Genomic DNA, 21,529 nt, shown 5'->3' with positions numbered 1-21,529 from the left:
GTTTGTACATGTTGCATCTGTTGCATAATGATGCTTACTGCCAGGTTAGGTGCTGAGGAAACTCAGCCAGATAAATAAATAATAATAAATTATTATTATTATCCAGCAGTCATGCTGGAGGTGAGGGGTTTTCCTGGGCTTCGGTCAACCCTTTTCAGCTTCACCCAGGCTGTGGGAAAGTGGAGAGCAGTGAAACAACAATAACAGGACCAATTCTATCCTGTCAAATCCCTTCTTGCCCCTAGCCTTTGCTGGAAACTCCTTCCCTTCTCACTCATGAGGTTACAGCTAGAGGAATGATGCTGGGGAAATGGATCGCAGCTTGCCTGGCTAGTGGAAGGCCAATGGAAGGCAAGCTGTGACACTGGCATCACCCCGTCGATTAAAGAAGGTAGATTTCCACGGGTTGCTGAGTAATTTTTTTCTGTAAAAGGGGTGGTAGACCAAATAAGTTTGGGATGCTTCAGTCATGTACCAATGAATGAGAGGGAACACATCTGGCTCTTTTAACCTTGCTGAGGAATCACGCCATTACTTCAATCTTGCATTCCTTTACTGCTCCGCATTGCCACTAAAATTACCCCCCTTGCTTCTGTGTTTCAGGTCGGGAGGGGCTTAGCCCCAGCTCATAACCCTGATCTTTGTGCTGCTGCTCTGGGTCTGTATACTCACCATAGGGTGGGGAGGAAGGTAAAAACGTCCCCCTTTCCTCTTCCTGGCCAGCAGATAACCAACATCCCAAGCCACCAAGTCTTCCATTGCCTCCTGGACGGACATGGGCAGGAGAAGCGCCCTCCTTTGGAGGGGCAACTTGCACTGCACTGCCTCGCACTGTGGGAGCAGCTCCCCACGGATGACCCTTGCCGAGGGCACCATGTCACGACTTCTCGCGACCTTTCCTGGGGGAAAGGGCCAGAAAAGGGATGCTACTTCACAGGTCTACAAGTGTGCCTCACTTTGCTAATCCCACCAAGGAATGTACCATGTTGGATCCACCAAAAAGCCACGCAACACGGGGGCACAGCAATGCTCCTCAGCTAGTTCTGTGCCTGGAAGACGCACTGCTCCCTTTCCCGTGGAGTGGAAATCGAGCATTCGGGGTGTGTGAGGACAGTTGGGGTGTGTTTTCTTCCACACGTTTTCACATGTATGAATGCCACGGTAGTCCTAATATTCTCTCCCCCCCCCCCTTTTTTTGGTTCCTGGAGAGGTGCTTCCCACAGCAACACAAAACTGCTCCTGGGTGGACTAGGAGGCTAGATCCCCTTTTGATCTTTTTAATGTCCACAAGCTCACCACCAGAGGTGCCAGGTTGTCCCCAAGATGGCGGGGTGGGGCCTCGCCCGCATGTGATGTTGGAGAGAAATAAGCCTCTACTTTTAATTCTGTTCCACTCAGCAGAAGGAGCAGGTGGGGTTCCAAAACTCAACAGGGCTGGCTCACCACATTGCCATAAAAAGGGAACCGCCCATTCAGTTTGGAGCCTAAATTTACTTCAGATGTTGTTGGACTACAGTTCATAATCATTGGCCATGCTCGCTGGCACCCATGGGAGCTGAAGTCTAGCAATAGCTGAGGGGGCATAGGGTCCCCAACCCTAGTAGAAAGGAAGCTACTGCAGCTGTAGAGTGTTCGCACTCAAATGCCTCTCTATAAACAGGGAATGATATGTTAAACCCTCCCAGTTGAAAATCACAGCCCTATTAAGAGAATAGTAACTTGTTGAGGCTAATAATCCTCTACAGTTCTCCGCAAAGATCCCTTTGAAAAGGCTGCTAACACCTGCAACGGGTTCAGAATAAGCCCTGGCCTTCCCTGAGATGGTGTCTGGGTTGTACCATGGCAGGTGGGCTCTTGCGTGAGGACGGGCTGCTCCCCCTGCAGTTTTAAATAACTTCCAACAATACTTCCCTGATCTGATTTGGGGATCCATGAAAAAGAAACTGTGGGAACTCCAAATGTGGATCTCTCAACATTTCATCTAATTTGGCCAGTCTTGGGCAGGAACTATCTGACCTCCTAGCCATATGCAAGACCACCCTCATGCTGGTGTCTCTCAGTAGGGCCTTTTCAGATTTCAGTAGGGGTGAGGAAGAGGTAGGGGTGAGGAAGAGGTAGGGGTGATGAAGAGAATAAGAGGGATGAGATTCAGCAGGATCCAGATCCTGACTCTTGAATGCTTTCAAGGCTACATTGCTAAAACCAACAAGCATCTGTGTAATAGTAAATACGGGGAAGCCCAACTGGGCCTTCTACCAAATGGGACACCTCTCCTCCTGGCTTGTACAACAATTGACCCAGTCAGCCATTTTCCTCATCCAAAGAAGCAGGATTTCTGAATGGTACTATAAGGGAACTGAATAGTCAGCTGTCTTTGGAGCTGGGGGCTTGGGTGTGGCTATATGGAGCCAATATTCTTGCGGAAAGAAGGCCCCCTGTGCCATCTTGCTGCCTGGAAGCTTACAATGGCAAGGTGTTCCTGTCAGACATAATTGATGCACTCCACGCTTACCCCTGTCTCCTTGTACTCCTTCCTTATCCTCCTTCCTTTCCTATTTGAGCACCACAGCTTTATGAAATAGGAATGCCGGGCAATGAAACAATAACAGGACCAATTCTATCCTGTCAAATCCCTTCTTGCCCCTAACCTTTGTTGGAAACTCCTTCCCTTCTCACTCGTGAGGTTACAGCTAGAGGAATGATACTGGGATTTGTAGCTTCCTTTGTCCCCACTGAGAGGACTGACTGTTGGCACACTAAAATCCAAAAACAGGTAAGGTGTTCTTCTTACGGGACCAAAGGTGGTCGATCTTAGGAGCAGGCAAGTTTGCGGGTCACAAAGAATGTTTTGTCAGACTGTGTGATTTTGGGGACCTGAGCATTGTTTGGGCATCTCTATCTGTTCTGTTATGAAATGATCTGGGCTCAGGATTTGAGGGTTGCGCTATTGGTGGGTGAGTGGCTCTCTGTGTGTGTGTGTGTGTGTGTGTGTGTGTGTGAGAGAGAGAGAGAGAGAGAGAGAGAGAGAGAGATTATGAATATGTGCTTCAATATGAGTGAGTGTGTGTGTGTGTGTGTGTGTGTGTGTGTGTGAGTGTCAGCAAGCTGTAGCATTTGGTGCAATGGGCAACTTGAACCCTCTTTTAACCTTCGCACAGTAGCAAGGATCAAGGCTCCTAAAACTTCAAAGACAGCGCAGTGAGGAAGACGAGGAGCAAAGGTGGCATCGCAAACGAAGAGCACAACCATGGAGGGAGCTCGCTCTGTGCTGCGCTCACCTTGGACCCCTGCCATCTCCCAGCACACTCTCCGGCTCGTGGGCACCTCGGACTGTGATTTCCTTTGCACATGAGTTGTGTGTATATGTATATATATCTATGATCTGCTCTGCCTCCCTCAGGGTGGGCAGCCTTGTCTGTATATCGTGATGTGCCCAAAGATTAACTAAAATGCTGCTTCGGAGCATTCATGTAGATACACATTACACGTTCACTGCACACGCTGAATGTTGAAGGCTGGGCAAGTGGGTTGGCTTCCAAACCCATCGATGGGACAATTCTGGGTCTTCCGCTCAGGCAGATGCTAACAGCTGGATGCAAGGCCTTCTCCTTTTGTGTACCCCGCTACGCTGCGCACATACCTGCCCATGTTTGCTAAGTTTGAAAGAGTGCAATCTACTCTTGCTCCTGACCTTTAGAAAATCTGGCCAATAATAAAAGCAGGGCCAATATTTTAAGATTTGAATTCCTGCAGAATTCTGTTAATCCTAATGTATACTACGAGGAAAAACACTAAAATGCATCCAGCTGCCATATCTTAAGACTGAAAAGTAAAGTCTTTCTTTTTGTTCAACTCTTAGCGTCTATTTGACTTGCGCCGGATGTGCTGTGAAGTTTAACTTGTTTGTCTAAAGTTCACTTGCGGTGGGAGCGTCATGGGTTTGAACTAGTTATGAGAGTCCTGTTTAAGGTAAAGGTAAAGGGACCCCTGACCATTAGGTCCAGTCGTGGCCGACTCTGGGGTTGTGGCGCTCATCTCGTTTTATTGGCTGAGGGAAGTACAGCTTCCGGGTCATGTGGCCAGCATGACTAAGCCGCTTCTGGCGAACCAGAGCAGCGCACGGAAATGCCGTTTACCTTCCCGCCAGAGCGGTACCTATTTATCTACTTGACGTGCTTTCGAACTGCTAGGTGGGCAGGAGCAGGGACCGGACAACAGGAGCTCACCCTGTCGCGGGGATTTGAACCGCCGACCTTCTGATTGGCAAGTCCTAGGCTCTGTGGTTTAACCCACAGTGCCACCTGTTTAGCTTAGCCTAATTGGCTCGTCCAAGAGAAGAGCTCTTTTTAAAGAGCACTGATCCAGGAACTCTGGTCCTGCAAACTGTACTGTGTTTGTCTCAACTTGCAGTGGGATAGATTAGCTAACTGAACACCCTTATTAATTGTGTAGGTTATCTCTGGCTATCTCCGGGTAAGTGTGCATAGGGCTGGCCCCTGCCCCTTCCAGTAGTTAATTTCTAACGCAGGAGTTGCTGGGGCTCAAGCTGGACATCACATCTTTTGACTGAGTACCCTTTCTGTTTAATTCACAAATGTGGGAAGGGTGATTAAAGCTACAGAGCACTGCTCTGTGACTGGTCTTCTTAAATGGCATCTCATGAGTCAGAGCTGAGCCCTGGAATTTATAAACAAAAACCAGGTTCTGGGGTCAGTGTAAACCTTGCACTCTGCTTCTGCTCAGAGATTATCTTCTTAATTTGCCCCACTTATCCCAGAGATGGACACTGGCACTAAAAGCAAGAGCCGCTGCAGAGCCCAAGCTCTCAGTTCCAAAACCTTCTCAATATATAGAAGGATCTGGTAACTTCTGTTTCAGTGTATCTGAAGAAGTGTGCATGCACACGAAAGCTTATACCAAGAACTAACTTAGTTGGTCTTTAAGGTGCTACAGGAAGGAATTTTTTTACTTCGACTATGGCAGACCAACACGGCTACCCATCTGTAACTAGTTCCAAAACTGTTATTCTAGTTCATTGATCTGTGGCTGGATTTGCCAGCTACACTAAGGGGACTTTTCCTCGAATTATTTCACCCTCTAGCCCAGGCTTCCTCAACCTCGGCCCTCCAGATGTTTTTGGCCTACAACTCCCATGATCCCTAGCTGGCAGGACCAGTGGTCAGGGATGATGGGAATTGTAGTCTCAAAAACACCTGGAGGGCTCGAGGTTGAGGAAGTCTGCTCTAGCTGATAGATAAAATACTCAGGCATTTGAAACGTCTCCCTGAGAGATGCCAGCCTTTCTGAACTGGAATTCCCTCAAGTTGTTCCTGAAATAAAATGACATACAGTGGTACCTCGGGTTACATACACTTCAGGTTACATACGCTTCAGGTTACAGACTCCACTAACCCAGAAATAGTACCTCGGGTTAAGAACTTTGCTTCAGGATGAGAACAGAGACCGCGTGGCGGCGGCGCAGCGGCAGCGGGAGGCCCCATTAGCTAAAGTGGTGCTTCAGGTTAAGAACAGTTTCAGGTTAAGAACAGACCTCCGGAACGAATTAAGTACTTAACCTGAGGTAACCTGAGGTACCACTGTACTTAATCCGAGGTACCACTGTAATCAGTTATATTTTAACTTGAAGCCCGCATGCCAACTTTTTATATTTTAACTTGAAGTTTATACTTCAAGTGTCAACAGCAAAGGTGAAGGAGAAAGAAGCATTTAAAACCCCCAATCTCTGTTCACACCTCAGGGCAAGAGGGAAGGACAGTTCTCTTGTCTTGCCAATGACCCTTAATAGCCCTGTGGTGGTGTTGTTGTTGTTGTTGTTGTTGTTTAGTCGTGTGGACCAGAGCACGCCAGGCACTCCTGTCTTCCACTGCCTCCCGCAGTTTGGTCAGACTCATGTTTGTAGCTTTGAGAACACTATCCATCCATCTCGTCCTCTGTCGTCCCCTTCTCCTTGTGCCCTCCATCTTTCCCAACATCAGGGTCTTTTCCAGGGAGTCTTCTCTTCTCATGAGGTGGCCAAAGTATTGGAGCCTCAGCTTCAAGATCTGTCCTTCCAGTGAGCACTCAGGGCTAATTGTTCCTTAATGGCCCTAAGCTTAGGTTTTTGCATAGGAATTCCTCTGCAGCTTAATTAAAACATATTTCAGGAACGACTGTCAAGCATAAAAGCATTTGACATCTGTATACAGTACTGTGCACCAGTTAGACAGCCCACCATATCCAATAAGCCTAGGATTTGCAGTTTGATGAAGAGTCCAAAATGAGACTCTCAGCCTTCCTCTTGGAGCAGGGGTGCCCAAACTTTTTTCCAAAGAGGGCCAGATTTGATGAAGTGAACATGCATGAGGGCCGACCAACGCCATTGACCTTTTTTCAGGATTGAAGTTGTTGAGCTCTTTTCTACGATTTTACCCCAAAGTTGTTGGGCGCTTCTTAGGATTGAAGTTTTGAAGTTGTTGAGCTTTCTTTACAATTTTACCCCAAAGTTGTTGGGCTTTTTTTTAAGGATTGAAGTTGTTGAGCTTTTGGGGGGATTTTACCTCAGGAAAAAAATTAACTAGATTAGGACCCCGAAACAGACTTTGGACATGCCTGTCTTAGCATGAACTTCAAAGTTTATTCTGCAGTGCAGAAAGTAAGTGAAATGGCAAACCCGGGAGAAAGCGGTAGAGGAGACCACAAACAATAAAGCATTTGGTAAACCTCTGGAGTGCCTGAGGATGGCACTGTGACCCCATGTGCCTCGACTGGGCACTGATATTGGATACAGCCGCAGTACAAACAGAAGCGTTGCCTCTGAGAAACAGCCTGTGGAAACAGACTGACTTCAACTCATCTGAAGGAGTGTCTAGTTAGGACTTTCCAGGAGTCGCACCCCCTGTATATCTTCAAGTATTTTGGTGAATGTGATCACTGGGGATTTGAGTGCACCTGAGAGGTCAAGGTAAGTTGGCCACTAGATCAGGGCTTAAATTTGGTTCTTGGCTGGCGAAGGAATAAAGAGTGCCTCTGAACATGGGAAAAGCAGATCTGCTGCTTGTCTGTTGTGTTGTTGTTTTTTTAAAGAGCACAATCCCAACAACATTCAGGCTTTTGACTTGACAGGGCTGCCATACGTCTGGACTTCCCCTGGGTATTATTGGGATTTCAAAGGCGGAATTGACATCGGGGGGGGGGGGATTTCCAAAATGTGGCACTTTTTTCTGGATCTTAGGAAAGCCAATCGAAAAATCGCAGTTCGGGGTTTGTCTAAAATAAGCTCAACAACTTTTGGGGTGATCTGGTTTTTACTTTTTGAAATATGGCAACCCTGTGTGAGATTTAGGCATGCCTGTCACTTATTCAAAGAGCCTTATTTAAGCATGATATTTGTCGGCCAAAATCACAAGATATATAACATGGACTTGGGACGTTGTAGGCAGGCACAAATACACTTGGGTTGAGGTACTCTTGAAGAACAACATTTATTTTTTTTAAAAAGACAATTACCTAAAGTTAGCAGGGGATCCAGAGAACATGCATTGATTGATGAGACATGGGAAGAATCCACATTTAATTGTAAGTGTCATTTTCCCCCCTGAGCACCAGACCAAAGTTGAATGGGGGACAGTTACTTTTTGTTGTGCAGAATCTTTATTTTAGCTTTGAGACACAAGACCAAACAAGGCAAGGGGAGTTGGAGACTTATGAAAGGATTCCCCATGTCAGCTGGCTGTTGTTGCTTTAAAAAAATGAAATACAGCAATGGAGGGGACACACACACTTTGAATTTGATTGGGACAGCAGACCGACCCCTTTCTCTGTGAGCCACATGCTTCATTCTAATTTCTATTTATTGAGAGTAAGTGATAAACGGTGGACTGAAGCAACTCACAAGGAAACATGATCCTAGGTACTTGTTAACTGTAGAGTGGCCAGCCAGGCAGTATTTTTACTGCTCTGCCCTGGAAAACTATGTTCTGTCAAGGAACTAGCCTTGGGATCCGAAAAGCCAGTGAAGTCCATATTCTGGGGGAGTTCGGATGATTTCTACAGGTTGAAAGAACACACAGGTGGGTGGGTGGGTGTCATGAAGCTTGTAATAAACAAAAATCTGCCCTGATTCCCTTATGGGGGACACAAGAGCCTTTATAGAGACCTTTGGAGGTTCTCCATCGGTAGGAGAAAATAACAGAGGCCAACCAGAGAATATTGAGAAGCAAAGCAGCTAGTAAACCTGATCTTTATTGAACTATTGCAACAGGGTGCTCCCCTCACACACAGGAAAGGAGGAGGACCCAGAACCAAGGTGTGCCCGCCCTTATATAGACATTTTAAATTGCCCGCCCTGGAGTCCAAGACCACCCCCAGAAACATCATACATACATCACAGAAGGGGTGTAGCTCAAGACCACCCCCCAGATACATCATACCTACATCACAGAAAGGGCGGTCTACAACAGAAATCTGAATGCGTTGTTTATCTCCTGTCTGGCAGGTTACCTATTAACGGTCACTTGATTGGATTACCTGGGGAGCCTGGCCAGTCTTTCGTAATGATAAATACTTAGTTCCTGAGCCAGGTCACAGGCTCACCCTATTCATACACAGACATACCCTTAAGAGAGGCTTTGTGAGCAAAAAGACAATGGGGAGGCTTTTCCATTTTCCTTTGACCTTGCAGAGAAATATTTGAGGTCAATTTGGGAGGGACGAAATGGTTTCAGGACTTTTTCTGTGGGGTTTCAGACATGTGGTTTATATATGCAGTTATGAACAATATATATATATGTGTGTGTGTGTGTTGTTTGTTGTTGTTTAGTCGTTTAGTTGTGTCCGACTCTTCGTGACCCCATGGACCAGAGCACTCCAGGCACTCCTGTCTTCATACACACACACACACACACACACACACACACATATATATGACCTTAATTTTTATTTCAGGCTGCATCATAAAGCTAACCCCTTTCCTCACTGTTTGTGGGTACTGGCCTGAGGGTGGGGGGAAAACACACAAAATCAGACAAACGTGAAATCAGACAGACTAGTTGGACAAACAGCTCCAAGACATGGAAGCAGTTTGAACAGTCACGTGAAACACAAAGATTACAATAAATAAAACGAGCCGTATATTTAAAGCCCGACCAACTCACACTTAAAGCACATGACCGCCCCCCCGCCCCCCCACCCCCAAGAAAAATCCTGGGAGTTGTAGTTTGCTAAGGATACTGGGGATTGTAGTTCTGTGTGAGGGAACTACAGTTCCCAGGATTCTTTGGGGGGTGTGTGCGGCATGCGCTTTAAATGTGCATCAGATGCAGCCACTATTGGATCGCGGCCTGGTCCAGGGTGGGTTGCGACAGGAGCAGTACCAGCATGCAGGTATATAGTAAAAGTTTAAGAAAGCGGGGTCCTGGATCTGAAAATATTGAAGCTACCTGTTTCAAATGCATGCTGTGTATCTACCCAAAGTTTTTCAGCTGGAGATTCTGGGCCTAGATAGGACCTTCCTTCCTGTGGGTTAATATGGCAGGAGGGAGCTAGTTAAATCTGCACCTGCATCAGCATGGCCTGGCAAATAGCTATTGATGCTTCTCCTAGCTGGTGGCCCTTTACTTAATTGTTTTCTCCTTGCCCACCCCTTCCTTTTGACAGTGGCTTGTGCTTGTCCTTCTTGGCTACTGGCCCAACCATCCATCTTTCTATCTATCCAATTTAATGAGTGCTAGGTAGGACTTCAAAGAGGAAACAAGTCGTTAAATAGTCCACTGTCAGGAAATGGGAAACTAATTAATAGGCCTCTTCAGGAACGCCATGAATAAGGAGATAAGCAATTAAAGTGCCGATAGCCAGGGGAAAAGGGAGCTTTGCTCAATGGGATTTATTTTGCCTCTGAGTGAACATATATTAGAATCTTGCCCACAGGGATGGGGTTTGTGGGATAAAAAAACATTCCAGATTAAGAAACTTACCAAGTTTCAAATGTATTCTAAAGGTTGCATAGTTACTTATCTCCTTGGCTCAGGGGGTTGCATAAATCCATACCCTCCAACATTTCTCCGATGAAAATAGGGACGCCCTAAGGAAAAGTGGGTGGCGGGTGGCACTGTGGGTTAAACCACAGAGCCTAGGACTTGCTGATCAGAAGGCCGGCGGTTTGAATCCCTGCGACGGGGTGAGCTCCCGTTGCTCGGTCCCTGCTCCTGCCAACCTAGCAGTTTGAAAGCACGTCAGAGTGCTAGTAGATAAATAGGTACCGCTCTGGCGGGAAGGTAAATGGCGTTTCCGTGCGCTGCTCTGGTTCACCAGAAGCAGCTTAGTCATGCTGGCCACATGACCCGGAAGCTGTACGCCAACTCCCTCGGCCAATAAAGCGAGATGAGTGACGCAACCCCAGAGTCGGCCACGGCTGGCCCTAATGGTCAGGGGGTCCCTTTACCTTTAAGGAAAAGTGGGACATTTCAGGATCAAATTTATTGAAAACTGGGACAGCTTCTGTAAATCCGGGGCTGTCCCTGGAAACCAGGGACACTGGAGGGTCTGAGATGGGATTTCTGGAATTGTAATGAGGGATGTAAAATTATATGCATGTCCCGTGGAGCTATGGTTGAAATCCCTCTTCACGCTGCTTGCAGAAGACCAGAATGGACACACCTCTGGGGAATAGCGTAGCCCCTGAGCCCATAAGACAATCTTGACATGTGATAAGAGAGAGAGAGGGAGAAACGGCCTCGGTCCAGTATACCTGAAGGAGCGTCTCCACCCCCGTCGTTCAGCCCGGACACTGAGGTCCAGCTCCAAGGGCCTTCTGGCGGTTCCCTCATTGTGAGAAGTGAGGTTACAGGGAACCAGACAGAGGGCCTCCTCGGTAGTGGCACCCGCCCTGTGGAACACGCTCCCTTCAGATGTGAAGGAAATAAGCAGCTATCCTATCTTTAAAAGACATCTGAAGGCAGCCCTGTTCAGGGAAGTTTTTAGTATTTAACGCTGTACTGTTTTTAACACTTGATTGGGAGCTGCCCAGAGTGGCTGGGGAAACTCAGCCAGATGGGCGGGGTATAAATAATAAATTGTTATTATTATTAAATTGCAGGGTACATATTATTCTGGGGAAGGGTCAAGTCTCCCGCTCCTCGAGTGCGGAAAATGCAATCTCGGCGTTCCCTTTGTGTGAATCCCCGGGTGGCTGTACCATCGTCCGGCACTAGGAGATGGAGCTGCAGGGTTGCAGGAACCATCTGATACTTGACCAGCTGCCCAGAAGGGCGAGTGCCAAAGCCGAGAGAGGACGATGCTACCTGAAGAACCCTCCGGTCCTCAGGTTTCAGCATGACCATTTGAAGGGAACAGCAGCTGTTCTGCCAACAGGCAAGCAGCTCGGCCTGAGAGCTCCCACTCTCGGGGCAAGTCTGAGGGGAGCGGGGGGAAAAGGCCTTTTCTTTGGGATATTGCTCACTCCATTGAACAGTAAGTAGGCGGCGGAAACCCCAAACCCACCCCCAACGCTGGTGCCTGGCAGAGCTTTTGCACCTCCTTGCTCTTTCTCGCAAGAAGCGGCTTGACCTCCACCTTCTCTTTTGCGTGGCTGATTATTCCTGCCTGGCTTTTTGACTGACCCATGGAGAGTTATGTGCTATTGCTGCTGCTGTGACACCTTTGGCTAAAGCACCGTTTGGCTGTGGCTTCCTTTTCCCCCTTTCCCCTTAAAACCAGATAACCACCAGCTTCCTTCAGCCATGTTAGAAAGTAAAAAAACATGGGTGGGTCAGGGTGGGAGACACTGCTGAGGGGAGTTGTGGGTGGGTGGGTGGTGTACACAGGGGCCATAAACAAAGCTGACAGGAGGAATGGTGCGGCCAAGATTTAAGCGGCACCAGCCTGCGAAGAAGCTGCTAATGGCTTGTGAGAGCGGCAGGGCTGTAAGGCGAGATGGGCTGGCTGACACCATCTTCTCCCAGCTCCAGGGGATGACTAGAATCTTGGCTTTCGCACCAGAAATGCGCCCAGCTCTTGCCGTCTTCAACTACCACTCTAAATATAAACCCAGGCCGCACACAGGGCTATTAGCAGTCGCCTTGTGCATGTCTGGACCTGGAAGTCTTTCTCTCTCTCTCTCTCTCTCTCTCTCTCTCTCCCTGCCCCGATCCTTGATAATATGTGATTTCTTGAAAAATGGGTAGGGAAAGGCCCTTTGCCTATGCTCAGAGGCACTCTTCTCTGTGCCGTTCACTTTGCACATGCTCCAGCGTTGGGTTCCGCCACCAGAAACAGTTTATGGGACTGTGAAAGTCCTCTTTTGAAAAGAATACAACGTTCTCAGAAGACGGAAATGAGTTTTCTGGCTCATGAAGAAATATTGGTTCGTTCGCACCAATATTTCCCGAATTGCTTGGCACACCTGACGTCTCGCTGTTTGCCTGTTTGCTCAAAACGCCTGAAGAGCTTAAAGTAGAATTGGTGGGCCGATTTTCCGCCGCCAACCCTCCCCTTTGGCTCATCGATGGAGGAGGGATACGGTTTCGATGTGTCGCCCAAGGGCTTAGACTCGATGGTGCACTAGACAAGGACACACTGCATTTGAAGCTAAGAAACTGATTCCAGATCCCTCGCTGGGATCAGCAAAGTGCAGGGGCAGTAGAGAGAGAAAGGAAGGAGAAAACACGTTTGAACGCGCCTGTAATGCCAGATCTTGAGTTTGTGATGAAAAGGGCGTTTTTTTAATTATTCACACCAGTGTTTAGCTTGGTCCCAAGGGAGAAGGTGGCCGCACATAGCTAATGCCACCCTTTATTTAGGGATTGCCACAACGAGCAGTTACTACATCACTTGTTTCAGTTATCTAGAACCATCTCCTTTTCATTCATTTCCCCCTGCTTGGGTGAATCATTTCTCTGTGTTTGGGGATAAGTGGCTGCAGCAGAGATACATTGGAGACGACTCGGGCCTTTCAGGGGACAAGGCTGTGTTTGTTGGCCCATGGGAGCTTCCTTTCAGATTTGCAAGTCTCACAAAAATAAAAGAAAGTTAGCTTCTAGGTGTGTGCAATATGTTTCCTACAACAGGGGCAATCCTTACTTTTGGAAATAAGGGGTGCCAGGGCCGAAGTCGCATCTTTCCACCTTCTTGTCATTCTTACCTCAGGTCGCTAGAGGCTCATTGAGGTTGTCTGTAGGAAGGGCACTCTGTGTGTGGTCAGAGGCACTTGTATTTTTCTTAGCACATTTTAGGGCTAAGCAGTGGCACGGGAAATTGGTTCTAAGTCCAGCAAGCCACAGGTCAGATAAGGCGCTGCTCCTTATGATGTATATTTAGCGAAAGCAGCTGGAGGTACAATATATGGGCCTATTCACTGTGTGAGCTTATGTAAGGGCATATGTATGCCACTTCAGTTGGCACGGCTTTTTTCATAGATCCATGGGAACTTTAGTGTGATGAAGTGCTAAGGATGTTGTTGTTGTTATTATTGCTGCTGCTGCTATTATTTTATTTATAGAATTTATAAACTGCTTTTTCGCACAATCAAAGAGTTTGAAGGGACCCTGAGGGTCATCTAGCCCAACCCCCTGCGATGCAGGAATCTCCACTAAATAAATCCATGACAGATGACCATCCAGCCTCTGCTTAAAAACCTCATCAGAGGTTTGAAAGCAGTTTCTAACAATAATAGGACAATATAGTGAAACAATTCAGTAGAGCGAAAATGGAAGGTGGTTAACATCAAATTTATAAAAAAATTAGCAAGAAAACCGTGAATAATGGCCTAAAACCCCAGAGTAAACAAAACAATTCCTCCAAAAGCCTGGGAGAAAGGTGGGTTTTGACTAGATGATGCAAGGCCAACATTTCTGTCCACACCTGTAAAGGTAAAGGTAAAGGGACCCCTGTGTTAGGATATTTCCGTTCCACCTTAAAAGGGAGCAGGCTGTGAGTCACAGAGTCTGCGTATTTCCTGTTCACAGGATGTTTATGTTTTCTGTTGCTTTCGTTTTCTTTCTTTCTTTCTTTTTTTTACCTCCCTGGCAGTATCCCAACAACAGGGGTTATGGGCCCAGAAACTCACAGCCTGCTCCCTTTTAAGGTGGAACGGAAATATCCTAACACCCTGACCATTAAGTCCAGTCGCAGACGACTCTGGGGTTGCGGTGCTCGTCTTGCTCTATAGGCCGAGGGAGCCGGCGTTTGTCCGCAGACAGCTTCCGGGTCATGTGGCCAGCATGACTAAGCCGCTTCTGGCGAACCAGAGCAGTGCACGGAAACGCCGTTTACCTTCCTACTTGCACTTTGACGTGCTTTCGAACTGCTAGGTGGGCAGGAGCAGGGACCGAGCAACCGGAGCTCACCCCGTCACGGGGATTCGAACCGCCAACCTTCTGATCGGCAAGTCCTAGGCTCTGTGGTTTAATCCACAGCGCTAACTGCGTCCCTTGTCCACACCTGTGGGGGGAGTGAATCCCAGAATCTGGTATCACCAACCCAACAAGTGATATTTGCTGGTGATGTTGCAGCAAGCCAACTCTTCCCAGTCGATGTCAGAGTCCAGGATGGCTAATATGGGGAGAGGCGCTTCTGACGGGAGCATCTGCTAAGAGCAGTCATGGGCAAACTCCGGCCCTCCAGATGTTTGGGACTACAATTCCCATCATCCCTGACCACTGGTCCTGTTAGCTAGGGATGATGGGAGTTGTAGTCCCCAACATCTGGAAGGCCAGAGTTTGCCTACGCCTGCGCTAAGACTCTATTTCTTTAATTAATGCACATACCACTTCCTCGAACAAAAGACCTCTAACTGGTTTACAGAACTCTAGCGGCAGTGTTTTCTATTAGCTGTCGTTTCTGGACGGACTTCAAGGCATGCAGAGAGCATTGCAGTGAATCTGCTAGAGATCTCTAGGCTTCTCACAGAACTGTGGCTTTCATGTAGCAATTTCCAGTGGGGTTCCTGTGGCTTCCTAAAGGGCAGTTAATGACCATTAAACCAGTTTAATTTATACATATGTTCAGAGAGCTTGCTTTTACAGTTCAGAAGGTATTGCAGTTTTCGGGCTATAACGTGGGGCCCTTGACAATGGTAATTTCACAGTTAATCTGTCCAGAACTTCTCCCCTCACCTGCTCTGTGGCCTATAGTTATCGCAACTGCATGATAGAAAGCAAGAGAAGCCTTTTTCCAAATGACATATATAGTGTTGTGAGGTGTGTTTTTTTTGTGGTGGCGGGGGAGATTAGGCTGTATGATGCCTGAGTCCATTCTAATTCCTGGATTCAGCAAGTGTTACAATCTAACAGAGGATCCCATTGTTGAGTTAGCCATGGCCTCCTAAGTATGGGTCTTTATTATAAGGAAGTGGTTCTGTGCCACAGGGCAAATGGGTGGACCCCCATCCTCACCTGGTGGGTAATGAGAAGCTAATAATAATAATAATAATAATAATAATAATAATAATTTTATTATTTATACCACTGGTTGGGTTTCCCCAGCCACTCTGGGCAGCTTCCAACAAACTATTAAAAATACAATAAAACATCAAACATTAAAAACTTTCTTAAACAGGGCTGCCTTCAGATGTCTTCTAAAAGTCAGATGCAGTGGAACCTCGGGTTGTGAACGTGATCCGTTCAGGAGGCACGTTCGCAACCCGCAGCGCTGCGTCTGTGCACATGTGGGTCGTGATTTGGTGTTCCTGCGCATGTGCGAGCGCCAAAACCCGGAAGTAACCCGTTCCAGTACTTCCGGGCTCAGCGCGGTGTGCAACCCGAAAACGTGTAACCTGAAGCGTCTGTAACCCAAGGTACCACTGTAGTGGTTTATTTCCTTGAAATCTGATGGGAGGGAGTTCCACAGGGCGGGTGTCACTACCAAGAAGGCTCTCTGCCTGGTTCCCTGCAACCTCACTTCTCGCAGGGAGAGAACCGCCAGAAGGCCCTTGCAGCTGGACCTCAGTGTCCGGGCTGAATGATGGGGGTTGAGACGCTCCTTCAGGTCTAGTGGGCCGAGGCCATTTTGGGCTTTAAAAGTAAGCACCAATACTTTGAATTGTGCTTGGAAATGTACTGGGAGCCAATGTAGGTCTTTCAGAACCGGTGTTATGTGGTCTCAGCAGCCACTCCCAGTCACCAGTCTAGCTGCTGCATTCTGGACTAGTTGTAGTTTCCGGGTCACCTTCAAAGTTAGCCCCACGTAGTGCGCATTGCAGTAATCCAAGCGGGAAATAACTAGAGTTTTGTGTGAGCTAGGCCAGAGACAGGCTGAAGGGAAAAGTCAGAGAGGGAGAGCCATGCTTGATTTCTGCTGGAATCCAAGGCAGTGACAGTGGGAGAATCAAAGATCTTCTGGAGTGTAAATGCTGTTAGCCCCTCTGTCATAGGCTCAGGTTGTAGATATGTGTAAATAAACCCCATATCCTAAGACATCAAGGTCTCCTACGCTGTCCCTCCTTCAGAGGAAATCGAACATTGCGTAAGCACCTGGAAGCCCCTGAATCTTACACCGGCTGGAGATTGGGGTGGCTGGGAACGATATTTTAGTCAATGTTACAGGTGCAAGAAATGATTTACCCATCTTTGTGTGTGAAAGGCACCCAATTCACCAGTTAATTTTGGAATAGATAATTGAGGGCCGGGGAAGGCTTCCACTGACCACGCAATTTCAAAAACAAGGAAGGGTCCAATATGAATTCAGGTAATATATGAATGGTGCAATCCTATCCATGTCTACTCAGAAGTAATTCCCATTGAGTTCAGAAGGGTAAGTCTAGGACTGCAGCCTCCTACCGTCAAAATTGCATTGGTAAACAAGATTTTCAGAGGGCTTGTGTGCCCTCTGATGCAGATATCTGCTTTCAAAGAAAAGCACTGACGTTACCTCTCTCGAGCTAAGTCTATTACCGGAGTATTATTGACGCCTCTCCCCCTCTGCTCCTTCAAGCCACATTTAAAGCCCCAGTTCTACACAAACCTTACCATGTCTGGGTACAAGGCTAACATGATGCATTGTGGTCCCTTTCTCCCCCCCCCCCCCAACGTGGCTTCTATTTGCAAAAATGTGAGAACAACATAGATTAATTTCTGCATCTCAATCACTGTGTCTCGTTTGCTTTCGGGGGCAGCTTTTTACCGGGTGGGCATTCTTGGGAGGAGACTGCACTGGAGTTTCATGATAACGAACTTGGATCAGGCCAAAGGTCCATTGAGTCCAATGTTTCTAACATTAGCAAGATATGTTTCTCTGCAAAACAGGGCCAACCCCTGCAGCATTTAGCTGTGTACCTGAAGGAGCGTCTCCATCCCCATCATCCAGCCCAGACACTGAGGTCCAGCGCCAAGGGCCTTCTGGAGGTTCCTTCGCTGCGAGAAGTGAGGTGACAGGGAAGCAGGCAGAGGGCCTTCTTGGTAGTGGCACCTGCCCTGTGGAACCGTTAGAGGGTTTTTCCCCTCTGGTGGCAGATGACAGAAACTATGACACCACGAGACCAATGTAAAACCAAATCAAATAAAGGTTTGATTACAAAACAACAAAGCTTGTGGGTGTTTTCCCCTGCAGGCAAAGTTCAAACTGCAACTTTTCCTCCTTTTATAGTCATGACCAGCTGTACCCAATCTGCCCAAAGCTCACAGAAACAGTTCTTAAAGATACAAACATCTTTACTGTTTCTTTGCAGAATGACTCCCAACAGGAACGCCCTCCCAGCAGATGTCAAGGAAATAAACAACTATTTTACTTTTAAAAGACAACTGAAGGCGGCCCTGTTTAGGGAAGCTTTTAATGTCTGATGCTGTATTGTTTTTTAATATTCAGTTGGAAGCCACCAAGAGTGGCTGCGGAAACCCAGCCAGATGGGTGGGGTATAAATAACAAATTATTATTATTAGTAGTAGTAGTAGTAGTAGTAGTAGTAGTAGCATTAGGGGGGGAAGTCCCAGCAAAAAGCCTCCAATCAGTGCCCATGAGAGCTTTTTCTTACTACTAACAGGAGCACACAGTGAGGCAATACCACAGGGAGGCTTAGGCCTTCCCCTGACCTCCCCACATAACAATTTCCCTCCCTTACCTAACATTATTAAAATAAAAAAAACAGTGACATGATTTTTAATCATGTCGGTGACATAATATACAGTTAATGTCTTTAAAAAGCAGTCTGTGGCCATTTCTGCACCTTGTATTGATGAATTCCATGTTTTCCGAAGATGTACTTAGTTTTTTGCGGGGCTTGGGGCAACCGCCAGTATGTCGAATCCTGTTTCATTTTGATTGTTGTTGTTTTTATATATCTTTGGTATACTTCTTACATTTTAATATTCTTAGATGCCTTGAGTTCACAAGGTTTTGGGGTTTGTTTGGTTTTGAAAAAGGACAAATATACCGTTTTTTTAAATGAATGAAATAAATATTGAGAGAAACACAGCCAGCTTTTGAAATCGGCATTTATTCAGATTTTGTTGTTCTCCAGCCAAGTAACGCGTACAAAGATGCATTCATTAAAGTGCCCATAAAAAACTTTTAGTATGCAAAAATGCATTATATTAGACAGAACTGCTTTGCAAAAATGTAGGTTTTACACAAAATTAAATGCAAAAAATATTGTGCATTTTAGGAGAAATTCTCACTAAAGTGCTGGTGAGAATTTTCACAAGGACTTTTAAAAAAATTGCAAGCTGATGTGGAAATGTGGAGAACTGGGGAGGAAATGAGAAACTGAGAAGACCCAAAATTGACAGAGTCGCTCATCCCTATTTCTAGTAATGCTCCATTTGTTTCCCTGACCGTTGATTCAGAAATGGCAAAGCGTCGAGAGGGATGACCTGCCTGCGTGAAGAACGCCCCTTGCTTCAATCTTGGCCGTTCACAAATTTGAAAAGACGTAAGAGTTAGCTTATTTATTGGGCAGTAGCTCAGACCCTGCCACTCAAAGCCTCTTCCCCAGAGTGTGTTTACAAGGAAAGTACAAATCCAATTAACAATGCAACAAAAGCAATAAAATGCACAGGACAAAACTGACAGCGACAAAATCTAAAACAGCAGATGGCAGAGCAGCATTAAAAATGGGGGACATAAAATTTAAAAATGGCAGAGGAGTTGGAGGCGGCAGGAATGAGCGAGATGGGATCAGTGGTCTGATGCAGTACGAGCAGCGGCATATATATATTTTAGCACTCCTTTTACGCTTTTTAGTTCCTGGTAGGAAGGCAGGGTGGCCAGCTGTCCTGAATTCCAGAGGAGAATTTCTCTTTTAGAAGGTGTGCTCTGTTTCAAGGGCTGTTTGGCCCAAGTCTGGATTTCGGATAAAAGAGAGAGATGGGCGGCCTTGAAGTTGTGCACCAGCACAAGGGCAGCAGATTGAGCCAGTACATAGGGCCGGCCTGCCCATTAGGTGGAATGAAGTAGCTGCCTCGGGTGGTGGAGTCGGATGGAGTGTCCCACCCTGGCCACCACGGGGGTCATCCGGCGGAAGCAGCGGCAGCTTGGGGCCTGATCTTGCGTAACTGTCGCAATATCTCGGCATCTACGTAACCCCGGTAAACAAGGCTTTGATGGAGTGGCGGCAGCGCCTTTCCGTTGTGCCTCAGGCGGCGAAACAGGATGGGCCACCCCTGTGAATGGGTCTAGACGTGGCCTGCCCCATGGGATGCGACTGCAATGCTGGCTTCCTGGCGGTGGGGTCATTGCTGCTTACCCAGAGCTGGGAGTGGGCGGCAGCGGGAAGGTCAGTGCGGTGCAGGCACACTGGCGAGCATGGCAGATTAGCTCTGCCAGTACAGTGGTACCTCAGGTTAAGTACTTAATTCGTTCCGGAGGTCCATTCTTAACCTGAAACTGTTCTTAACCTGAAGCACCACTTTAGCTAATGGGGCCTCCCACTGCTGCCGCGCCGCCGGAGCATGATTTCTGTTCTCATCCTGAAGCAAAGTTCTTAACCCAAGGTACTATTTCTGGGTTAGCGGAGTCTGTAACCTGAAGCGTCTGTAACCTGAAGCATCTGTAACCCGAGGTACCACTGTATGTCCAGACTTTGCTGACTTCTCCACCACTTCACCCCAGCTCTCGCCCTCCACATAAGCAGTATCTTAGGTCAGGCTTCCTCAACCTCGGTCCCGCAGATGTTTTTGGCCTACAACTCCCATTATCCCTACCTAGCTGGACCAGTGGTCAGGGATGCTGGGAATTGTAGTCTCAAAACATCTGGATGGCCGAGGTTGAGGAAGCCTGTCTTAGGTCATCTATACCTGTATACCTGAAGGAGCGTCTCCACCCCCATCACTCAGCCTGGACACTGAGGTCCAGCTCCAAAGGCCTATTGGCAGTTCCCTCACTGCAAGAAGCAAAGTTACAGGGAACCAGGCAGAGGGCCTTCTTGGTAGTGGCACCCGCCCTGTGGAATGCCCTCCCATCAGATGTCAGATAAATGACGTTTAGAAGACATCTGAAGGCAGCCCTGTTTAGGGAAGTTTTTAATGACTGATGTTTTAATGTATTTTTAATCTCTTGTTGGAAGCCGCCCAGAGTGGGGAATGGGGAAGCTCAGCCAGATTGGGGGGGGGGGTAATAAATTATTATTATTATTATTATTATTATTATTATTATTATTATTATTATTATTTTATCTGGCCATTGTTTTCCTCACAATTGTGAGATTTGTTGTATTTCCAGTGAAATTAAAGTCATTACTAAAGTCACACATATATATTACCATGTGGAAAAGGGGCAGGGGGCAGTGTGTAAGTGGCCACGCTCTTTCTAGCCCTGCTTGTTTAAAAACAGCGTCCTGCAGTCTGGATACCTCTAGTTGTTTTGGAATGCAATTCCAGTGAGTCCCAACACCCCAGGATTATTTGAACTGTGGTCAAAAACTCTCCAGGGCAGCAGGCTGGGGGAAGGCTGGTTCAAAACATTTCTATTGCAGTGTCAAGGCTTCAGAAAAGCTATTCCTCCCCCTGTGGGACTGTGACGAATGCCAGAGCGCATGGAAACTCTGTTTACCTTCCCGCTGCAGCGGTACCTATTTATCTACTTGCACTGGCATGCTTTCGAACTGCTACCTAGGCAGGAGCTGGGACAGAGCAACGGGAGCTTACCCCGTCATGGGGATTTGAACTGCCGACCTTCTGATCAGCAAGCCCAAGAGGCTCAGTGGTTTAGACCATAGCGCCACCCACGTCCCTGCTAATTTTAATATATATTAGCATATGCTAATATCTGCATATCAAACTGCTGTCAAACTATAGAGAACTGCCTTATCCCTATGCAAAGGTGGATTTAGGGCCGTGCAACCATTTCCGGGGGGGCACCTTCCCACCTCCTTCCCTAAGCCTAGTAATCGTTAGGCAGCTAAATGGTTGGTGATTCGTTCTCCACTGACTGTATGTGATCATGTAGGACTTATCCACACAGAATCAGAACAAATGGCAATCAGGTTTTCTGCAGATTGCTGTTTGTTCTGATTTAGTGCTAAAGAGTGGGGGTTTTTGGGGGGGGGAGTGGAGGGGAAAGGCAAAACTGATCAGATGTGTTCCGAGAAATCGTGGGACCAGCAAAA

At 47.2% G+C, this 21,529-nt stretch overlaps 2 protein-coding genes across 7 annotated transcripts in view; both read left to right on the top strand.

The window, feature by feature from the left end:
- The window catches only part of ADAM11 (ADAM metallopeptidase domain 11), a gene marked incomplete at its 3' end in the record, with an annotated part of 84,394 nt that extends 80,542 nt beyond the window's left edge, over nucleotides 1-3,852 (top strand). Inside the window, exons 27-28 of one of the 3 annotated variants that reach the window (XR_013978547.1) lie at nucleotides 604-1,119; nucleotides 3,162-3,852. Coding sequence is in view for 2 of the 3 variants with exons in the window: in XM_080976670.1 (XP_080832796.1) it covers nucleotides 3,159-3,180 (22 nt within the window). Of the gene's footprint in view, nucleotides 1-603; nucleotides 1,120-3,158 lie in introns of all 3 variants that reach the window. The other 2 variants (XM_080976671.1, XM_080976670.1) reach the window with 2 other exon arrangements.
- A 2,965-nt stretch (nucleotides 3,853-6,817) lies between these two features.
- The window catches only part of SCN4A (sodium voltage-gated channel alpha subunit 4), a 107,349-nt gene continuing 92,637 nt past the window's right edge, over nucleotides 6,818-21,529 (top strand). Inside the window, exons 1-2 of one of the 4 annotated variants that reach the window (XM_080976452.1) lie at nucleotides 11,301-11,466; nucleotides 18,771-18,856. The gene's annotated coding sequence lies outside the window, so the exon portion shown is untranslated. Of the gene's footprint in view, nucleotides 6,962-9,292; nucleotides 9,382-11,300; nucleotides 11,467-18,770; nucleotides 18,857-21,529 lie in introns of those variants that run through there. The other 3 variants (XM_080976453.1, XM_080976454.1, XM_080976451.1) reach the window with 3 other exon arrangements.

The sequence above is a fragment of the Podarcis pityusensis genome (genome assembly GCF_964106645.2).
Source record: "Podarcis pityusensis genome assembly, chromosome: 13".
Classification (NCBI taxonomy): Eukaryota; Metazoa; Chordata; class Lepidosauria; order Squamata; family Lacertidae; genus Podarcis; species Podarcis pityusensis.
The sequence above is the reverse complement of the archived record's forward strand: the minus strand, read 5'-3'. Positions and strand labels throughout refer to the sequence as shown.